We start from the raw sequence: 16,155 nt of genomic DNA, 5'->3' as shown, positions 1-16,155 counted from the left end.
CTGGCAGTTGCTATGATAAAAGTACCCCCCAAAATCAATATGAAACAGGAAAGTATCCAATCTTATCCAATACGATTCCCAGGCTACATCATAAAAACAATACAAATTCCTTCTGGCTCACTTTCTCTTGGGACACTCGCCTTTGGAACCCAGACGCCATGTAGTGAGAAAGCCCAGCCCACACAGTTCTGTACTAAGGTCTTAGCTAACAGCCAGCTTCAACTGTCAGAGCTATGAATGAGCAAACCCTCGAGTGAGGACAGCATAGAGCAGAGATTAGCCTTCTCCACTGTGTTCTGTTCCAACTGCTTGACCCACAGAATCCATGAGCATAAAAAATAGTTGTTTTATGCCACTAAATTTTGGGGTAATTGCTATGTAGCCACACTAACTATATCAATGGCTGCTCAATATATAATACAAATAAAAAACTAAAATCAGGTCATACATACAGCCATGACAGTCATAATGAATCAAAGATGATTAACCCAAATCTGTGCATCTAGGATCCCTTAAAAAAAGAGGGTGGAGAACAAAATCATTAAAAGATACATTTAAAAAATTGTTTTAATTAAGTAAACTCTATGCCCAATGTGGGGTTCAAATTCATGACCCCAAGATCAAGCGTTGCATGCTCTACTGACTGAGCCAGCCAAGTGCCCCTAAAAGATATTTTTTAAAAAGATTTGTTTTTTAAAGACTTTTATTTATGTATTTGACAGAGAGAGAGACAGTGAGAGAGGGAACACAAGCAGAGGGAGTGGGAGAGGGAGAAGCAGGCTTCCCGCTGGGCAGGGATTTATTTATTTATTTTAGAGAGAGAGCCCGCGTAAGCAGAGGAGAAAGCAGAGGGAGAGGAACAAGAAGACTCCGTGCCAAGCATAGAGCCCAGCGCGGGGCTCAATCTCACGACCCCCTAGATCATGACCCCAGCCAAAAGCAAGAGTCCGATGCTCAACCAACTGCGCCACCTAGGAGCCCCTAAAAGATAAATTTTTAAAAGAAATGTATCTCTTGGGGCGCCTGGGTGGCTCAGTCATTGAGCGTCTGCCTTCAGCTCAGGTCATGGTCCCAGGGTCCTGGGATCGAGCCCCGCATCGGGCTCCCTGCTCCGCGGGAGGCCTGCTTCTCCCTCTCCTACTCCCCCCTGCTTGTGTTCCCTCTCTCGCTGTGTCTCTCTCCGTCAAAGAAATAAATAAAATCTTTAAAAAAAAAAACCACTTTCTTAAAAAAATAAATAAATAAAACAAATGTATCTCATTCACCAATCTTTTGATGCAGGACCAAAACCCTTCTTTGAATAGAAATTCCAACATATATCTTTTATATATACACTGCACTCATAGTACATCCTCCAAGAGTTCCAATTTTGGTTTCTTTAAAGTGGAAACTCAGATCAAGAACTTAAAAATGCTTACAAAGCATTCTGAGTGCAGAATTTTCTTACATTTTTCTGCTTGTCTCATTCATACCTAATTGGAAAAGAATTTTAAAAATTTCCTTTTCTGAGTCTTTGCAAAACATTCAACTCATTTTAACCATTTCTATAATAGATAATTAAATTATATAATTATAATAAAAACCACAATGGATCACAAACAGGTCTGGAAGCTTAAAAAAAAACTCTTGATAAATATATACATATATGTATATATGTGTGTGTGTGTCTGTATCATCTAATTCTATATACTTTTATATAATATTTTTGTTTATTTTGTTTCTATGAAGGAGGAGGAAGATGGGGCACCTGGCTGGTTCAGTCAGTAGAGCATGTGACTCTTGATCTCAGGGCTGTGGGTTTGAGGTCCACATTGGGTGGAGAGATTACTTAAAAATAAATAAATAAATAGGGAAGAAGGAAGTACCTATGATGGGCATGCACTGAATTAGCTTATTCTCTACCACCCAATTATGCTTTCCAGGGGTAGTTTTGATACAATATAGAAACCAAGAAGTTTCATAAAAATATTAAGTCATTCTAGAAAATAGAAATCTACGTTAGCTGCTGATTCTGCTAAGAGAAGTCAGAGATGGGGATGTTTAAGCCACATACCTTATTATTTGAATCGATGACATCATCTGTGTAAGACTCACCATTATTTAAGTGTCATTAAAACAAAACACTGCCATTTAAATTACAACACAATGCTAAAATATTATTGATTGCATTTAGAATCAGTGAAATATAATACTCTTTTCACAAGCACAAGTAATTACAATATTTTGAGGAAACCACATAAGCTGAGAGCACTGATAATTACTGGTCAAAGGAAGTCATATAAAACAGCTGTAATCAACATACTTAAATTCTATCCTAAGTGGAACTTTTAAAATGGAAATTTCAAAAATCAGTCCTTCAGAGACATGAGGCTACCTCCAAATCAGGATATAAACGATTTGGTAATTAACAGTTTAAAGAGGCAATTAAATGGCAGTTAATAACACTGATGAATATGTAAGAAAACATATGGAATTCTCAATTAGATCATGACTCTTTTCCTCTCTAGACTGTATGCAGATGTCCCCTTCGATTTTTTTCCCCGTTTTTAAAAAATTTTTAAGTAGGCGCCCCACCCAGCATGGAGCCCATCACGGGGCTTGAACTCACGATCCCGAGATTAAGACCTGAGCTGAAATCAAAAGTCAGATGCTTAACCAACTGAGCCACCCAGGCTCCCCTTAAAGATTTTATTTTTAAGTAACGTCTAAACCCAACATGGGGCTTGAACTCACAACCCCAACATCAAGAGTCACATGCTCTACCCACTGAGCCAGCCAGGTGCCTCTCTCCTTCCTATTTAAATATAGAAAGGGTAACTATCTCTCATGTAAGTGTTAGAGTCTCTGTGTTTACAGACTGATAGTCTTCATGTAGCATCTCCCAGGTCCTCTATTTTCAATTTTTTTTTTTTCCTAAAAGAAAAAGGAGTTTCAAAAATTCAATGTAAATGAAATTCAATTCAATTTACCTCTTCTTTGGGACACCTTCCGGAGCTTTTTGAAGCCTGCCAATTGTAGCTTCCACACTCTTAAGCTGTCTTCTGCTGGATGGCCTTGTTGTTTGCACATTTACTGTGCTTAATTCAATTTTCATGCTCTTAATAATACCTAACAAGTCTTTTTTTGTATTCTCCTTTACACTCTCTTGGCTCTCTGTTTCTTTGGAAATCTCAGGTGTTGGAGCAGACTGCTCATCTTTCTTGCTATAGATAACATTGTTAGTGCCAAAATATCTCTGGGCATTATTTTTTGTCCTGGAAAGAAGCATTAAAGAAAAAAAAAAAAAAGAAAAATACAATGCAAAATAATAAACCAAGGATTCAAAACACTGCTTCTGTGTGTTTTTAAAATTTTCTAATTCAAACCCTTCCCTTTTGCTTATTATTATTATTGTCAGTGACCATAACAACAGCAATGTTAACATTTATTGAATATATACTATGTGCTCCATCTGGTGCAACATATTTACTACATTTCCACATACCCACAACAACTCCGCAAGTATTATCCCCATTCTGCAGATTAGGAAACTAGAAACCAGAGAAGTGAAGTGATTTACCCAAGGTCATGTAGCTCAGGGCTCACTAAGGCCCAAGACACACTGGTGAGTCACAAATGGGTTACAGGTGTGCTGAGACGGACTGATCACCTGGTCCTTGGGGTAGCTGGGTGAAGTGTGTCGCTGCTGGTGCTCCTATCTGTTGCCTCCCTCCATTTACCTCAAGGCTTGATACAAAGATCATTTTCTATGCGTTCCATAACATTTAAAAAAGGAGACAACTTTCTGATCCACCATCTGCGGTGGAAACGTCACCAAGATGCAGATTTTCATGAAAAACCTTATGGGGAAAGACCACTCTCCAGGATGAACCATCGGATATAACAAACTGTAAAGGCCAAGATCCAGGATAAGGAAGGAATTCCTCCTGATCAGCAGAGACTGATCTTCGCTGGCAAGCAACTGCAAGATGGACCCACTTTGTCTGACACAACATTCAAAAGGAGTCCACTTTTCTTCTTTGGCTGAGACTTCACGGTGGTGCTAAGAAAAGGAAGAAGTCTTACACCACTCCCAAGAAGAATAAGCGTAAGAGAAAGAAGGTTAAGTTAGCTGTCCTGAAACACTATAAAGTGGATGAGAAAGGCAAAATCAGTCACCTTTGTCAGAAGTGCCCTTCAGATGAATGTGGTGCTGGAGTTTTCATGGCTAGCCACTTCGACAGACATTATTGTGACAAATGTCGTCTGACCTATTGCTTCAACAAAGTGGAAAACAAGTAATTGTATATGGGTTGATAAAAGACATGAACTAACATAAAAAAAAAAAGGTTGCAGGGGGTGCCTTCGTGGCTCAGTCGGTTAAACATCTGCCTTCGGCTCAGGTCATGATCTCAGGGTCCTGGGATCGAGCCCGCGTCCTCCACATCGGGCTCCCTGCTCAGTGGAGAGCCTGCTTCTCCCTCTCCCTCTCCCTCTGCCCCTCCCCCCTGCTCGTGCACTCTCTCTCTAACCCAAATAAATAAATAAAACTCTTAAAAAAAGAGAAAACATTAAAAAAAAGAATTTAAAAAGCTAATGAATGTGTTAGATTAGGAAAAGTAAAATGTATAAAAAGTCATTCATTAAATACAATGAGTATCTACTCTGTGTTGGACACTATACTATGCATTGACGATACAATAGTAAATGAGAATTTCATGGTCCTTATCTTTCTGAAGCTAACAGGCTAGAACATGTTCCTCAAACTTCAATATGCATAAGAATTACCTAGGGGACTTTAAAAAAATAGGTTCTGTGGTCCCACCAAGGAATTCTGATTCAGTAGCTTTGAGGAGGGACTCAAAGTGTTTGCATTTCTAACAAGTTTCCAAGTAATGCTGATACTACCCATCAGAGGACCCCATTTGAGGAGCTATGTTACGTATGTCATTTAATCCTTACAACCTTATAGGACAGGTTTTACTACTTCTGTTTTAATAGAAGAAGAAACTGATGTCCAAAGAGGTTAAATCAGTGGTTCTTAACCTTTAGGGATCGTATGAATTACGTAGGGAGCTTATTTAAAACATATTCCTGAGATTCTTAGTTGCTAAGTTTGGAATGAGGCCCAAGGACCTGCATTTAACCAAGATGCCAGGTGATTTTTTTTTTTTTAAAGACACAGCCTTGGTATCTTTTTTTTTTTTTTTTAAGATTTTATTTATTTATTTGAGAGAGAGAGAGAATGAGAGAGAGAGAGCATGAGAGGGGGGAGGGTCAGAGGGAGAAGCAGACTCCCTGCCGAGCAGGGAGCCCGATGCGGGACTCGATCCCGGGACTCCAGGATCATGACCCGAGCCGAAGGCAGTCGCCCAACCAACTGAGCCACCCAGGCACCCAAGATGCCAGGTAATTCTGATACAACTCATCTCCACACCCCACATCAGACCCTGGGCTACTTATCGGATCAAGTTCTCAAAGCCAGCCAATAGCAGTACCAGACTAGGGACCCTTTAATGAAAGACAAAATGGCTATTTCCAAGAATTCTGGGGGTGCCTGGGTGGCTCAGTCAGTTAAGCATCTGCCTTCAGCTCAGGTCATGATCCCAAGCTCTTGGGATCGAGTTCCACATCAGGCTCCCTGCTCAGCAGGAAGCCTGCTTCTCCCTCTCCCTCTGCTGCTCCCCCTGCTTCTGCGCTTGCAGTAATAAATAAATAAATAAATAAATAATCTTTTTAAAAAAAAAAACCTATCAAAAAAAGAATTCTGAAACAAATCATTTGATCTGCTTATAAAAATGTTAGAGGCTATCAAATCAGGCACTTAACAATTAGAATGCAAAACCAACTGCATAACTAATATCCTATAATCAGTACACAGGACCTTCATCATAATATCATTCAATTTATGGTACAATTCCATTTAGGAAAATACTCTATTATTTCGCATATGAAAGTTAAATTAATATTAAAGGTATTATAACAAAAGGCGGCAATCAGGAGAATGAATCTCACATATAACCTCCCATCCTTCAATGTTTCCTTCCAAGACTGCTACGGGGCCACAGAAAGTAATCTATATTTAGTACAGGAAAATCATGTATAGGCAGTAACTCCATAATACTAAAATAATAAAACTTAGGTCATAACCTCCCACCTGGGCTTGTTTCCACTGAGAGCATCTCATCAGCACTTCAAATACAACACATCCAAAACCACATTCAAGAGCTCCCCTCTCAAAAAAAAAAAAAGAGCTCCCCTCTCATACTATCCATTTTTCACCCTTCTGTATTGAAGGGGCTTCTTACCATAATAGATATTTTGAATTCTAAAAACTATGACATATTTTAAAAGCTTTCTCAAAGCTGCTCCTCAATCTTCTATTAACACTAATGGTACACTGGTCCTCTAGGGTAGCATGCTGAAATCTTTTCTCTACCTTACCCTTATTTCATATGTCACATCATATCAATTCTACCTGTGCAATTTTTCTTCTCCATCCGGCTACTTCTTCCCATCCCCATTGCTACTAACCTGCTTAGAGCTACACTTAACCATACTGGCCCCAAATCGTTCTGCATGGACTATATGCAGTAGAATTAAGATTCCATAATGATGAGGGTTCTCAGAGAATAAATACCAACATGAAGTATACATAACTACTTTTCTTGCCTGGCTAGTTCCAACCCCTGGTCCCCCTTTAGATTTTTATCAGACTTCTTTTCCAGAAAGGAACTCTGAACCTCTCCTCAATAGTTAGTTGTCCCGACTTGCTCACCCAGCCATTACTGTAATTAATAAAGCATTCTGTGCTACCTACACCATCTCAGCTTTACTCCACTAAACTTGAATTGCATGCTTGGTGAACTATAAGCTCCGTGATGGCAGGGCTGTTGTTATTCGGGGCTTAACACCAGTATAGGTACACTATAAGTACTTTCAATAATGAACCAAACAATAAATGGAGGCAGGAATGAGGCCGTTATAGGCTGGGGAAGTAAAAAAATAAAGACCACTTTGCTACTGGAGCCTGGACTGCACGAGGGGAGGAGCGGCAAGAGGTAGGAGGCGCGGTGTGGAGCAGAGCGCTCGGGACAGTAGCCAACCATGTAACCGTAGCTCTGTTTCTCACTCACGTTATGACCTTGGGCAAGTCATTTTACCTTTCTGGGATTTCCCTTTCCTTGGATTTAAAGCAACGGCTCTAAGATCCCGCGGGCTAGAACATCGACCCCAGGAAGCCGGGGAATGATCACTGAATGCACCGGAGGGAGGCCGGGGGTTGCCTGAAGACCTGCAGGGCCAACAGCGCCGAAATGCGGTACCTGACCGTTCCGTGCGGAGCACCGAGTAGCACAATCGCAGCCGCCGGTGCCTCTGAGCCTCCAGAGCATAAAGGGAAGCGGGAGAGGGGGCGAAGAGGTAGGATCGCGGAGACCCTTGGAAACATCGCCAAGAAACAAACTGAACCGGGAGCACAGCGGAACAGCGCGTCCCTCTGCCAAACACGTCCCTCGCTCTCTCTTCCGTTCCCCGGCCTGGCGCGTTCCTTCCCTTCAGGTTCCGGTGGGCAACAGGGGCCGGAAACTGAGTTCCGGGCTCGCCCTCGGCCTGGCCCAGTCGGCTTCCTCCAGGCGATTCTAGTGACCTAAGTGGAGTGGATGCCTGAATTCACCTAAGATGCGCTGGTTGAGGCAGGACCCGGACGGGAGAGGGAGAGAGTGGAGGGAGTGATCTACTGTGCAAATACTACTTTGGGGAGGCCAGTAAAATGAGGCGGAGAACTGACCCTACTGGGCTGTGTTTGGGGTGAGGATGCACAGCGTTCATCACATTCTCAGAACGATCCGTGGCCACTGGGTTAAAAAAGAAAAATTACCATAGGACACGCTGCCCGATAAATTAGTACTTCTTTTCAGTCTCTGTTCTTGATGTAGAGTCAAAACATGAGACATATGTTTCTTTTTTTTTTTCAAAGATGGTTTTAGAGATAAAAATCTGCACGAGAAAGGCGTAGCTTCTTCCTGCCCTCCATGAAGGCGGTGAGCAGTGGATGAGGGGTGGTCAAACCTGGAAGTGCATGAGCATAAACACCCGGGAGAATGCCAGCTGATAGGCCACATGGGACCCTCTAGCTTAGAATTGCATGCTGGCAGTTGAATGCTGACATCAACTTTTCCCCTACCATTTCAAAAGACAATCAAGATTGGTGGGGAATTTTTTGTAAACGGAAATACAGAAAAGCGTATGAGTCATAAACATGTTGAGGAAAATGACCTTAATGAATTAGTAGGGACTGAAATTTAGCCTAGCTCAACTCTCTCTCTTTTGTTTTTTAATTTTTAAATAAATTTTTGAAAGATTTATTTATTTTAGAAAGAGAGAGAGTACGAGCAGGGAAAGGGGCAGAGGGAGAGAATATCCAAGCCAACTCCTGCTGAGTGCACAGCCAGAGGCAGGACTCCATCCCGACCCATGAGATCAGGACCTCAGTCGAAACCAAGAGTCCAAGGTTCAAACGACTGAGCCACCCAGGTGCCCCAGACTCTCAAATACCACTTTCTGGGGCGCCTGGGTGGCTCAGATGGTTAAGCATCTGCCTTTGGCTTAGGTCATGATCCCAGGATCCTGGGATCGAGCCCCACATTGGGCTCCTGGCTCACTAGGGAGCCTGCTTCTCCTTCTTCCTCTGCCTCTCTCCCTGCTCATGCTCTCTCTCTCTCTATCTCTATGTTTCAAATGAATAAATAAAATCTTTTTAAAAAAATACCGCTTTCCAAAAGAGGCCTTCTCTGATTACCCTAGTTAAAATAGCCTCCTGCACCATCCAGTCACACTCTCTGCCGGGGATTGCTGTTGTCTACCAATCCCCATTTGCCTCTTCCTCTGGAGTTTTATCGCCTTGTGGCCACGGCAGAAACTACATTTCCCAGCCTCCTTTGCAGACCTGTACCTCTGCATCTTATCAATAGAATGTGAATAGAAGTGATGTGCCCCTAAAAAAATGGGCACAGATTCCCCTCAAACTTTTCCTTCTTCCTCCTAGTTGGAATACAGACAAGATTATAGGAGCTGAAGCAGCTAGGGAATGGAGAGATGAAGGATTTCAGAGATGAAGATGACAGCCATCCTACCTCTGTCCCTAACTATCTCCTCCAGACAGTCACAAAGAAGGGGGGGGGGCGGGCCCACTTCCTTCTTGTTTAAAGGTATTTTTGAGTTTCTTTGTGATAGGTAGTCTAGATCGTATCTTAACTAGATCGTACCCTCTATGTCAAAACTTTGTTTCATTTTCTACAGAGTATCACTAAGTGAAATTTCTCTCATATTTATGTGCTTTTGTTATCTCACTGTGACAGAATGTGTGTTCCGTGAAGGAATGGACTTTGTCTTATTCACTGCTGCAATTCTAGTTCCTAGAACCATGCCTGTCATATGATAGATGCTCAAAAATATTTGGTGAATAAATTAATTATTTCCAAGTACAAAGGAAAAAATAGGTGCAGAGAGTTTAGGTAATTTGCCCAACTTCTAGCAGCTAATCAATGGCAGAGCTAAATTTAAACTCAGAAGCATTTAACTCTGCTATTCTTGTTCATCCTGGAATACATGAGGGTTTATGATTTTACTTATGCATAAAAGTCATGTGGGGGTGCTTACTAATGCACATTACTGAGTAGCTCAGAAGATCTGAATCTGAGATTCTAGCAAGCACCCCAAGTGATTCTGGTGCAGGTGGTCTTCAGACAAAACTTTGCGGTATACTACAATGACAATATGGCCTATTTAGCTATTCACAGCTCTGCATACACTTAGGATACACATAAAGAAAAAAATGTTGTAATTGGTGCAGTATTAAAAGTAATGATCAGGGTGCCTGGGTGGCTCAGTCGTTAAGCGTCTGCCTTCGGCTCAGGTCATGATCTCAGGGTCCTGGGATCGAGTCCCACATCGGGCTCCCTGCTCTGCAAGAAGCCTGCTTCTCCCTCTCCCATTCCCCCTGCTTGTGTTCCTGCTCTCACTATCTCTCTCTCTGTCAAATAAATAAATAAAATGTTTAAAAAAAAATAAAAAATAAAAGTAATGATCAGACTATTACTTCTGATGAACATCAAAGTCATTATGCTCAGTGAACAGAGCCAGACCTAAGAGACCCCACACTATATGATTCTGCTTCCATAACAATGTGAAGAAGACAAAGCTAAAGGGACAGAAATCAGATAAAAAGTTACCAGGAAGCGGGGATGGACGGAGGTGATTGAGTACGACAGAACATGAGGGAACTTCTGAACTTACTGAAATACTCTATATCTTGATTCTGGTGGGAGGTCATGGCCTTTCACACTTACCAAAACTCATAGACTTGTACACCTAAGATGTGTGAATTTTACTGTATATAAATGATATCTCAGCAAAGCTGAGTTTAACAAAAAAGATAATTAAAGCAGCTAGAAATTTGCAGTTAGAAAATTGGCCACAAATTATACCACAGGAGAATTTCAATACATCCGAAGAAAAAGAAAAGAAAAAAACCTGTCCTTTGAAAAAATGTAACTTGTGCAATTGTCCAAAGCAATCATTTATAAAAGCAACAAAAATGTAGCCTGAAAGTAGAAAATGTTTTCCCTTCCTTCTTCTATTCTGGCATGGACTCACTAGTCATTTTCTTCTCAGTGCCCCCTTGAAATGCACTTTCTAGAACAATGTGCCTTTGGCAAGAGGCAGCAAATCAACTGAAATCGGTCCTGATATATACATCAGTGACTTTGTCCTAAATGTCTCATGAAATTCTACACCAATGAACTTGACAATCCTTCTATGAACAGAAAAAGCAAAATCATTCTATATTCCAGTTATCAATTGCTGCCTAACACACCACCCCAAAACTTAGTGGCTTAAAACACTTTATTGTCTCTCACAGTTCTGTGGTTCAGTGGGCACAGCTGGGCGGTTCCCACTTAGGGTCTGTCATGTGGCTGCCGTCAATAGCAGCTGATCTGGATCGGATGTCCCAGATGTTTTTCTCATTCACATATCTAACGGCACAGCCCGGATGGCTGGAAAAAGCAGGGCCTGGCTGAGTAATATTCTCTCTCTCTCTCTCGCTCTCGCTCTCGCTCTCTCTCCACATGGCCTCTGAAGGGTAGCAGAATATGCCACCCTAAAATATACCACTTTGGTAATAAAGATCATTTTGAGCTGTGGACATTTAAGATGCAAATACAAGGGGCACCTGAGTGGCTCAGTCATTAGGCGTCTGCCTTCAGCTCAGGTCATGATCCAGGGTCCTGGGATCGAGCCCCCTCCCTGCTCAGCGGGAAGCCTGCTTCTCCCTCTCCCTCTGCCTGCCACTCCCCTTGCTTGTGCTCTCTCTCGCTAATAAATAAATAAAATCTTAAAAAAATTTAAGATGCAAATACAAGTCGAGTTCTCTGCCCTCCCCCTATTTGCCTAAAAGCAGGACATAAATTTGTGAAGGTGCCTCCCTCCCTTCTCTATCAGGAAAGACAAGTTAAGCACTGGATACAACTCCAGACCCTCGTCAGCCCAGAGATGGCACTAAAGGAATCGACATAACCAACTTTACTAACTAGCCCTTAGTTTACATCAGTTCCTCCATATATTTGCCTTTTTACAATTTGCTGTCCTAGAAGCTGAAAATCCTTTGCCTTGGTCTTGTCACTTCCCTGAAAATTTACCACTGTTTTGTTCAGATGCTATATAAGCCCAAATTCTAACCACCCCTTTGAATTACTCGTCTCTGAAAGCTCTCATGTGTCTGTGTGGTATATGCATTAATAAACTTCTATTTGTTTTTCTTTTGTTAACCTGTCCTTTGTTCTGTCTAATTTACAGGGTCCCAGTCATTGAACCTAAGATGGGTAGAAGGAAAAGAGACCTTTTTCCTCCCCTGCACCTCTCTATCTGGCTAGCTTGGGCTTCTTTACAGTGTGGCATCTTAAGAGTATTTGAATTTTTCACATAGATACCAGCTTACCTTATAGACTTACAGTGAGTGTTCCATGAGGTCCAGGCTAACGCTGCACAGCTTTTTAGGACCCAGCATTGGAAATCATAGAGTATCACTTCCGTGGCATTCCACTGGTGAAAAATGAGCCACAAGGCCAGCCCAGATCTAAGGAAGGGAACTATACCTCCCCTGGAATACTAGGAGGAGTGGCTCATTGGGACGACCTTTGGAGACTTGCTACCAACTCCTAGCAAACTTTTAATTAAGTCCGTTTACTGTATCAGCCACTCTGTTGTCCTGTTTTGTCTTTTTTTTTTTAATTTCCAACCATCTTGATGAAAGTTTAAGAACTTCATATTTCAGTTTATATAAAATATTACAAAGAACTATCACATACTTTATTTAATTTGATCACTGTGATAACAATTGAGATAGGCAGGGCAAGGATTTTTATTTTTATTTTTTATTTCTTAAAGATTTTATTTATTTATTTGAGAAAGAGAGAGAGAGAGTGCACACAGAGGTAGAGGGAGAAGCAAACTCCCTGCCGAGCAGGGAGCCTGATGCAGGGCTCGATCCCAGGACCCTGAGATCATGACCTGAGCCGAAGGCAGACGCTTAACCAACTGAGCCACCCAGGAGCCCCAGGGCAAGGATTTTTATCCCCATTGTACTAATAAGAAAAATGAGCCTCAGAGAAGTTCGCTGAGTCACCCGAAGTCACATGACTAGTAAGTGCCAGCCCACAGCCTGCTGACTCCCAACCAGGGCTTTTCACTGGTTCTCATGCCTGCTCAATGGCATGTTTGTGTTTCATTGGCATCATTCCAGCCTGAATGTCGAAGTTCACTTGAGAACATGCTTCTGAGATTAGTGTGGTAAGACAAATTAAGAAAAAGGAAAGAAAGCTTTAGGGAGCTATCCACTAGAGAGATCTTAATGAGACTGTATCTCAGATGAAGATTATAGGTATTTATTGTACTATTTAAAAGAAAGGGCTTCCTCAAACTGATTTTGATTTTGTAAAATATGAGATAACCCTTTTGAATAAAGTAGCAATAAATTTAGGGGCGCCTGGGTGGCTCAGTTGGTTAAGTGTCTGCCTTCAGCTCAGGTCATGATCTCAGCATCCTGGGATCAGGCCCCCCCCTCCTTCTCCCTCTGACCCTCCCCCCGTTCGTGCTCTCTCCCTCTTTCTCTCTCTCTCTCAAATAAATAAATAAAATCTTTTTTAAAAAAGTAGCAATTAGGGGCTCCTGGGTGGCTCGGTCGTTAGGTGTCTGCCTTCGGCTCAGGTCATGATCCCAGGGTCCTGGGATTGAGCCCCACATCGGACTCCCCGCTCGGCAGGAAGCCTGCTTCTCCCTCTCCCACTCCCCCTGCTTGTGTTCCTGCTCTCGCTATCTCTCTGTCAAATAAATAAATAAAATCTTTAAAAAAAAAAGTAGCAATTAATTTGCCATCATGCAATAATGTTAGAGATGATGCCAAGGTAACCTAAAACAATACATAGACAAGTCATGAATGTTCAAAGGATCATGAAGAAAATATTCAGGTCTCAAATATTTATTTTTGTTTATTTATTTATTATTTATTTAGAGAGCAGGGGGAGGGGCAGAGGGAGAGGGAGCAGACTCCCCACTGAACGGAGAGCCAGACACAGGGCTTGATCCCAGGACCCTGAGATCATGACCTGAGCCAAAATCAAGAGTCGGGCGCTTAACCACTGAGTCACCGAGGCAGCCCAGGTCTCAAATATTTATATTGATGACATTGTTCAGCATTGGTTCACAATGCCAAGCAGATGTCGAAGTCAACAAAAAAAGAAAGACAAGCTGCTACATGTTAGAGAGTCAACTACATGGGTCTCCTTACCGCCTTAATACCTGGAGAAACACTGAGACAGGGCCCAGTACTATAAGCAGACAAAACTATTGGAAGTTTGCCATGTGACATAGACCACCCACAAAATTCATGTAATTAAAGAAAAATAAACTCTAACATATGTTTTTTAAACTATTTATAATTTTTCCAAGAAATTGAAAGCAAAGAAATGAAGAATAAAACAATCACACTAAAACTCTATAGCTCAGGGCGCACCTGGCTGACTCAGTTGGTAGAACACGCAACTCCTGATCTTGGGGTTGTAAGTTCGAGCCCCACATTGGGTGTCGAGATTACTTAAAAATAAAATCTTAAAAAACAACAACAACTCTGTAGCAGGTATAATAGACACAGCAGAATGTGGTTGTTTTGGGATAGACCGCGTGATGGACCAGGCTCTGCCCAAGAAACCTTGGGCAAGTTTTCTTACCCTCTTTGGGTCTCAGATGCCTTATGTGTGGAAAGGGAATAATAATGGCACCTATCTTCAAGGTGGCTATGAGGATTAAGTGGGTTAAGATGTGTATAAGTGCTTAGAACAGTGCCTAGCACATAGTAAGCCCTATAGAAGTGTTCACTACTCTTATAGTAAAAATTGAAAGGTGAGTGGTAATATCCTTTGAAAGTTTAAAAAATCACAGAAGCTGTACAGAAGACAATTTTGTTTTTGTAGTGTTTAAATAATTGTAGACATACAGAAAAGTTGCAAAAGTAGTACAAATATTTCCCAGATTACCCAAATGTTAACATTTTATCACATTTGTTTTTATCATTTTCATTCTCTTACCTGTTATTTTTTCACAAAACACTTGAAAATAAGTTGCAGAAATAATTCCCTTTACCTCTAAATAATATGGGGTATATTTCCTTAAAAAGGGACATTCTCTTACATAAGTACGGTGCAATTATAAAATTAGGAAATTAACATCAATACAATACTATAATTCAATCTACAGACCTTATTCAAATTCCATCAACTGTCACAGTGATGTGCTTTATAGCAAAAGCTCAAGAAACTCTTCCTCGTCCAGGACCTGATCAGAGATCACAGGTTGCTTTTAATTCCATGCCTCTTCATCTACTTTAGCTCGGTTGAGTTCCTCAGTCCATCTTTGTCCTTCATGACCTTGGGTTTGTTTTTTTTTTTAAGTTGAAGTATAGTTGACACACAATGTTACATTAGTTTCAGGTGTTTGACCTTGAGGTTTTTGAAGAGTTCAGGCCAGTTATTTTGTAGCACACCCTCACTTTTTTTTCCTGTTTCCTAGTGATTAGATCGAAGTTATTGGTTTTTTTACCGGGAGAACCACAGAAGTGAAGTTGTATTCTTCACTGTGCTCCATATCCAAAGGCATTGGTGTTCATCTGTCCCATTATTAGTAGTGTCAAAAACGAACTGCTAGACAAGTGAAATAAGTCAATCAGAGAAAGACAATTATATGATCTCGCTGATATGTAGAATTTAAGAAACAAGGCAGAGGATCATAGGGGAAGAGTGGAAACAATGAAACAAGATGAAACCCGAGAGGGAGACAAACCATAAGAGACTCTTAATCTCAGGAAACAAACTGGGGGTTGCTGGAGGGGAGGGGGATGGGAGGGATGGGGTGGCTGGGTGATGGACATTGGGAAGGGTATGTGATATAATGAGCACTGGGTGTTATATAAGACTGATGAATCACAGACCTGTCCCCCTGAAACAAATAATACATTATATGTTAATTAATTGAATTTAAATTTAAAAAAAGAAAAAAATGAACAGCTAGATTAAGAGGTACATCGGGCAAGGTCTAGAAGGGTTCTAGGCACAGGAGCTTCTGTCCCATTGACTTGGGCTGTACCCATCCTCCTGGCACATAGATGTATTTGCCAAGTTTGAAGCTTCTGCAGAAAACCGTTTTGGTTGAGGATGTTAAACTATCTAGAAGGCTAGGAAGCACTGTCCTTTATAAGGATGTCTTCTGATTTCAAATGTAGCACTCCTAGAGAACACCAAAGCCAATTTTTTCAGCAGTTACTACGTCTGGACCTAACAGTGATCTTTCGTCAGTCAACTCTTACTAGATAGTCCGGAAGAGTGTATTGTTATTGTTAAGAATTTTTTTTAAAGATTTATTTATTTATTTGAGAGAGAGAGAGAGTGAGCGCACACAGAGGGGCAGAGGGAGAGAGGCAGACACCCCACTGAGTGCGGAGCCCGACACAGGGCTCAACCTCAGGACCTTGAGAACATAACCTGAGCCAAAATCATGAGTCAGAGCTTAACCAACTGAGCCACCCAGGCACCCTTGTTGTTAAAAATTTTAATATATTTCTACATG

General features: G+C 41.4%; 1 protein-coding gene and 1 pseudogene across 2 annotated transcripts in view; one reads left to right on the top strand and one right to left on the bottom strand.

Annotated features, from left to right (window-relative positions):
* The window catches only part of MRPS31 (mitochondrial ribosomal protein S31), a 32,547-nt gene extending 25,042 nt beyond the window's left edge, over positions 1-7,505 (bottom strand). The window contains exons 1-2 of one of the 2 annotated variants that reach the window (XM_078070414.1): positions 7,305-7,505; positions 2,970-3,254 (exon numbers count right to left, since the gene is read on the bottom strand). In XM_078070414.1, the coding sequence (XP_077926540.1) occupies positions 2,970-3,254; positions 7,305-7,429 (410 nt within the window). In that variant the 5' untranslated portion in view covers positions 7,430-7,505. The remainder of the gene's footprint in view (positions 1-2,969; positions 3,255-7,304) is intronic. The other variant, XM_078070415.1, reaches the window with a different exon arrangement.
* LOC118522789 (ubiquitin-ribosomal protein eS31 fusion protein pseudogene) lies at positions 3,835-4,281 on the top strand (annotated as a pseudogene).
* Positions 7,506-16,155: the final 8,650 nt, after the last annotated feature.

This window comes from Halichoerus grypus, chromosome 4, assembly GCF_964656455.1.
Source record: "Halichoerus grypus chromosome 4, mHalGry1.hap1.1, whole genome shotgun sequence".
Classification (NCBI taxonomy): Eukaryota; Metazoa; Chordata; class Mammalia; order Carnivora; family Phocidae; genus Halichoerus; species Halichoerus grypus.
The sequence above is the reverse complement of the archived record's forward strand: the minus strand, read 5'-3'. Positions and strand labels throughout refer to the sequence as shown.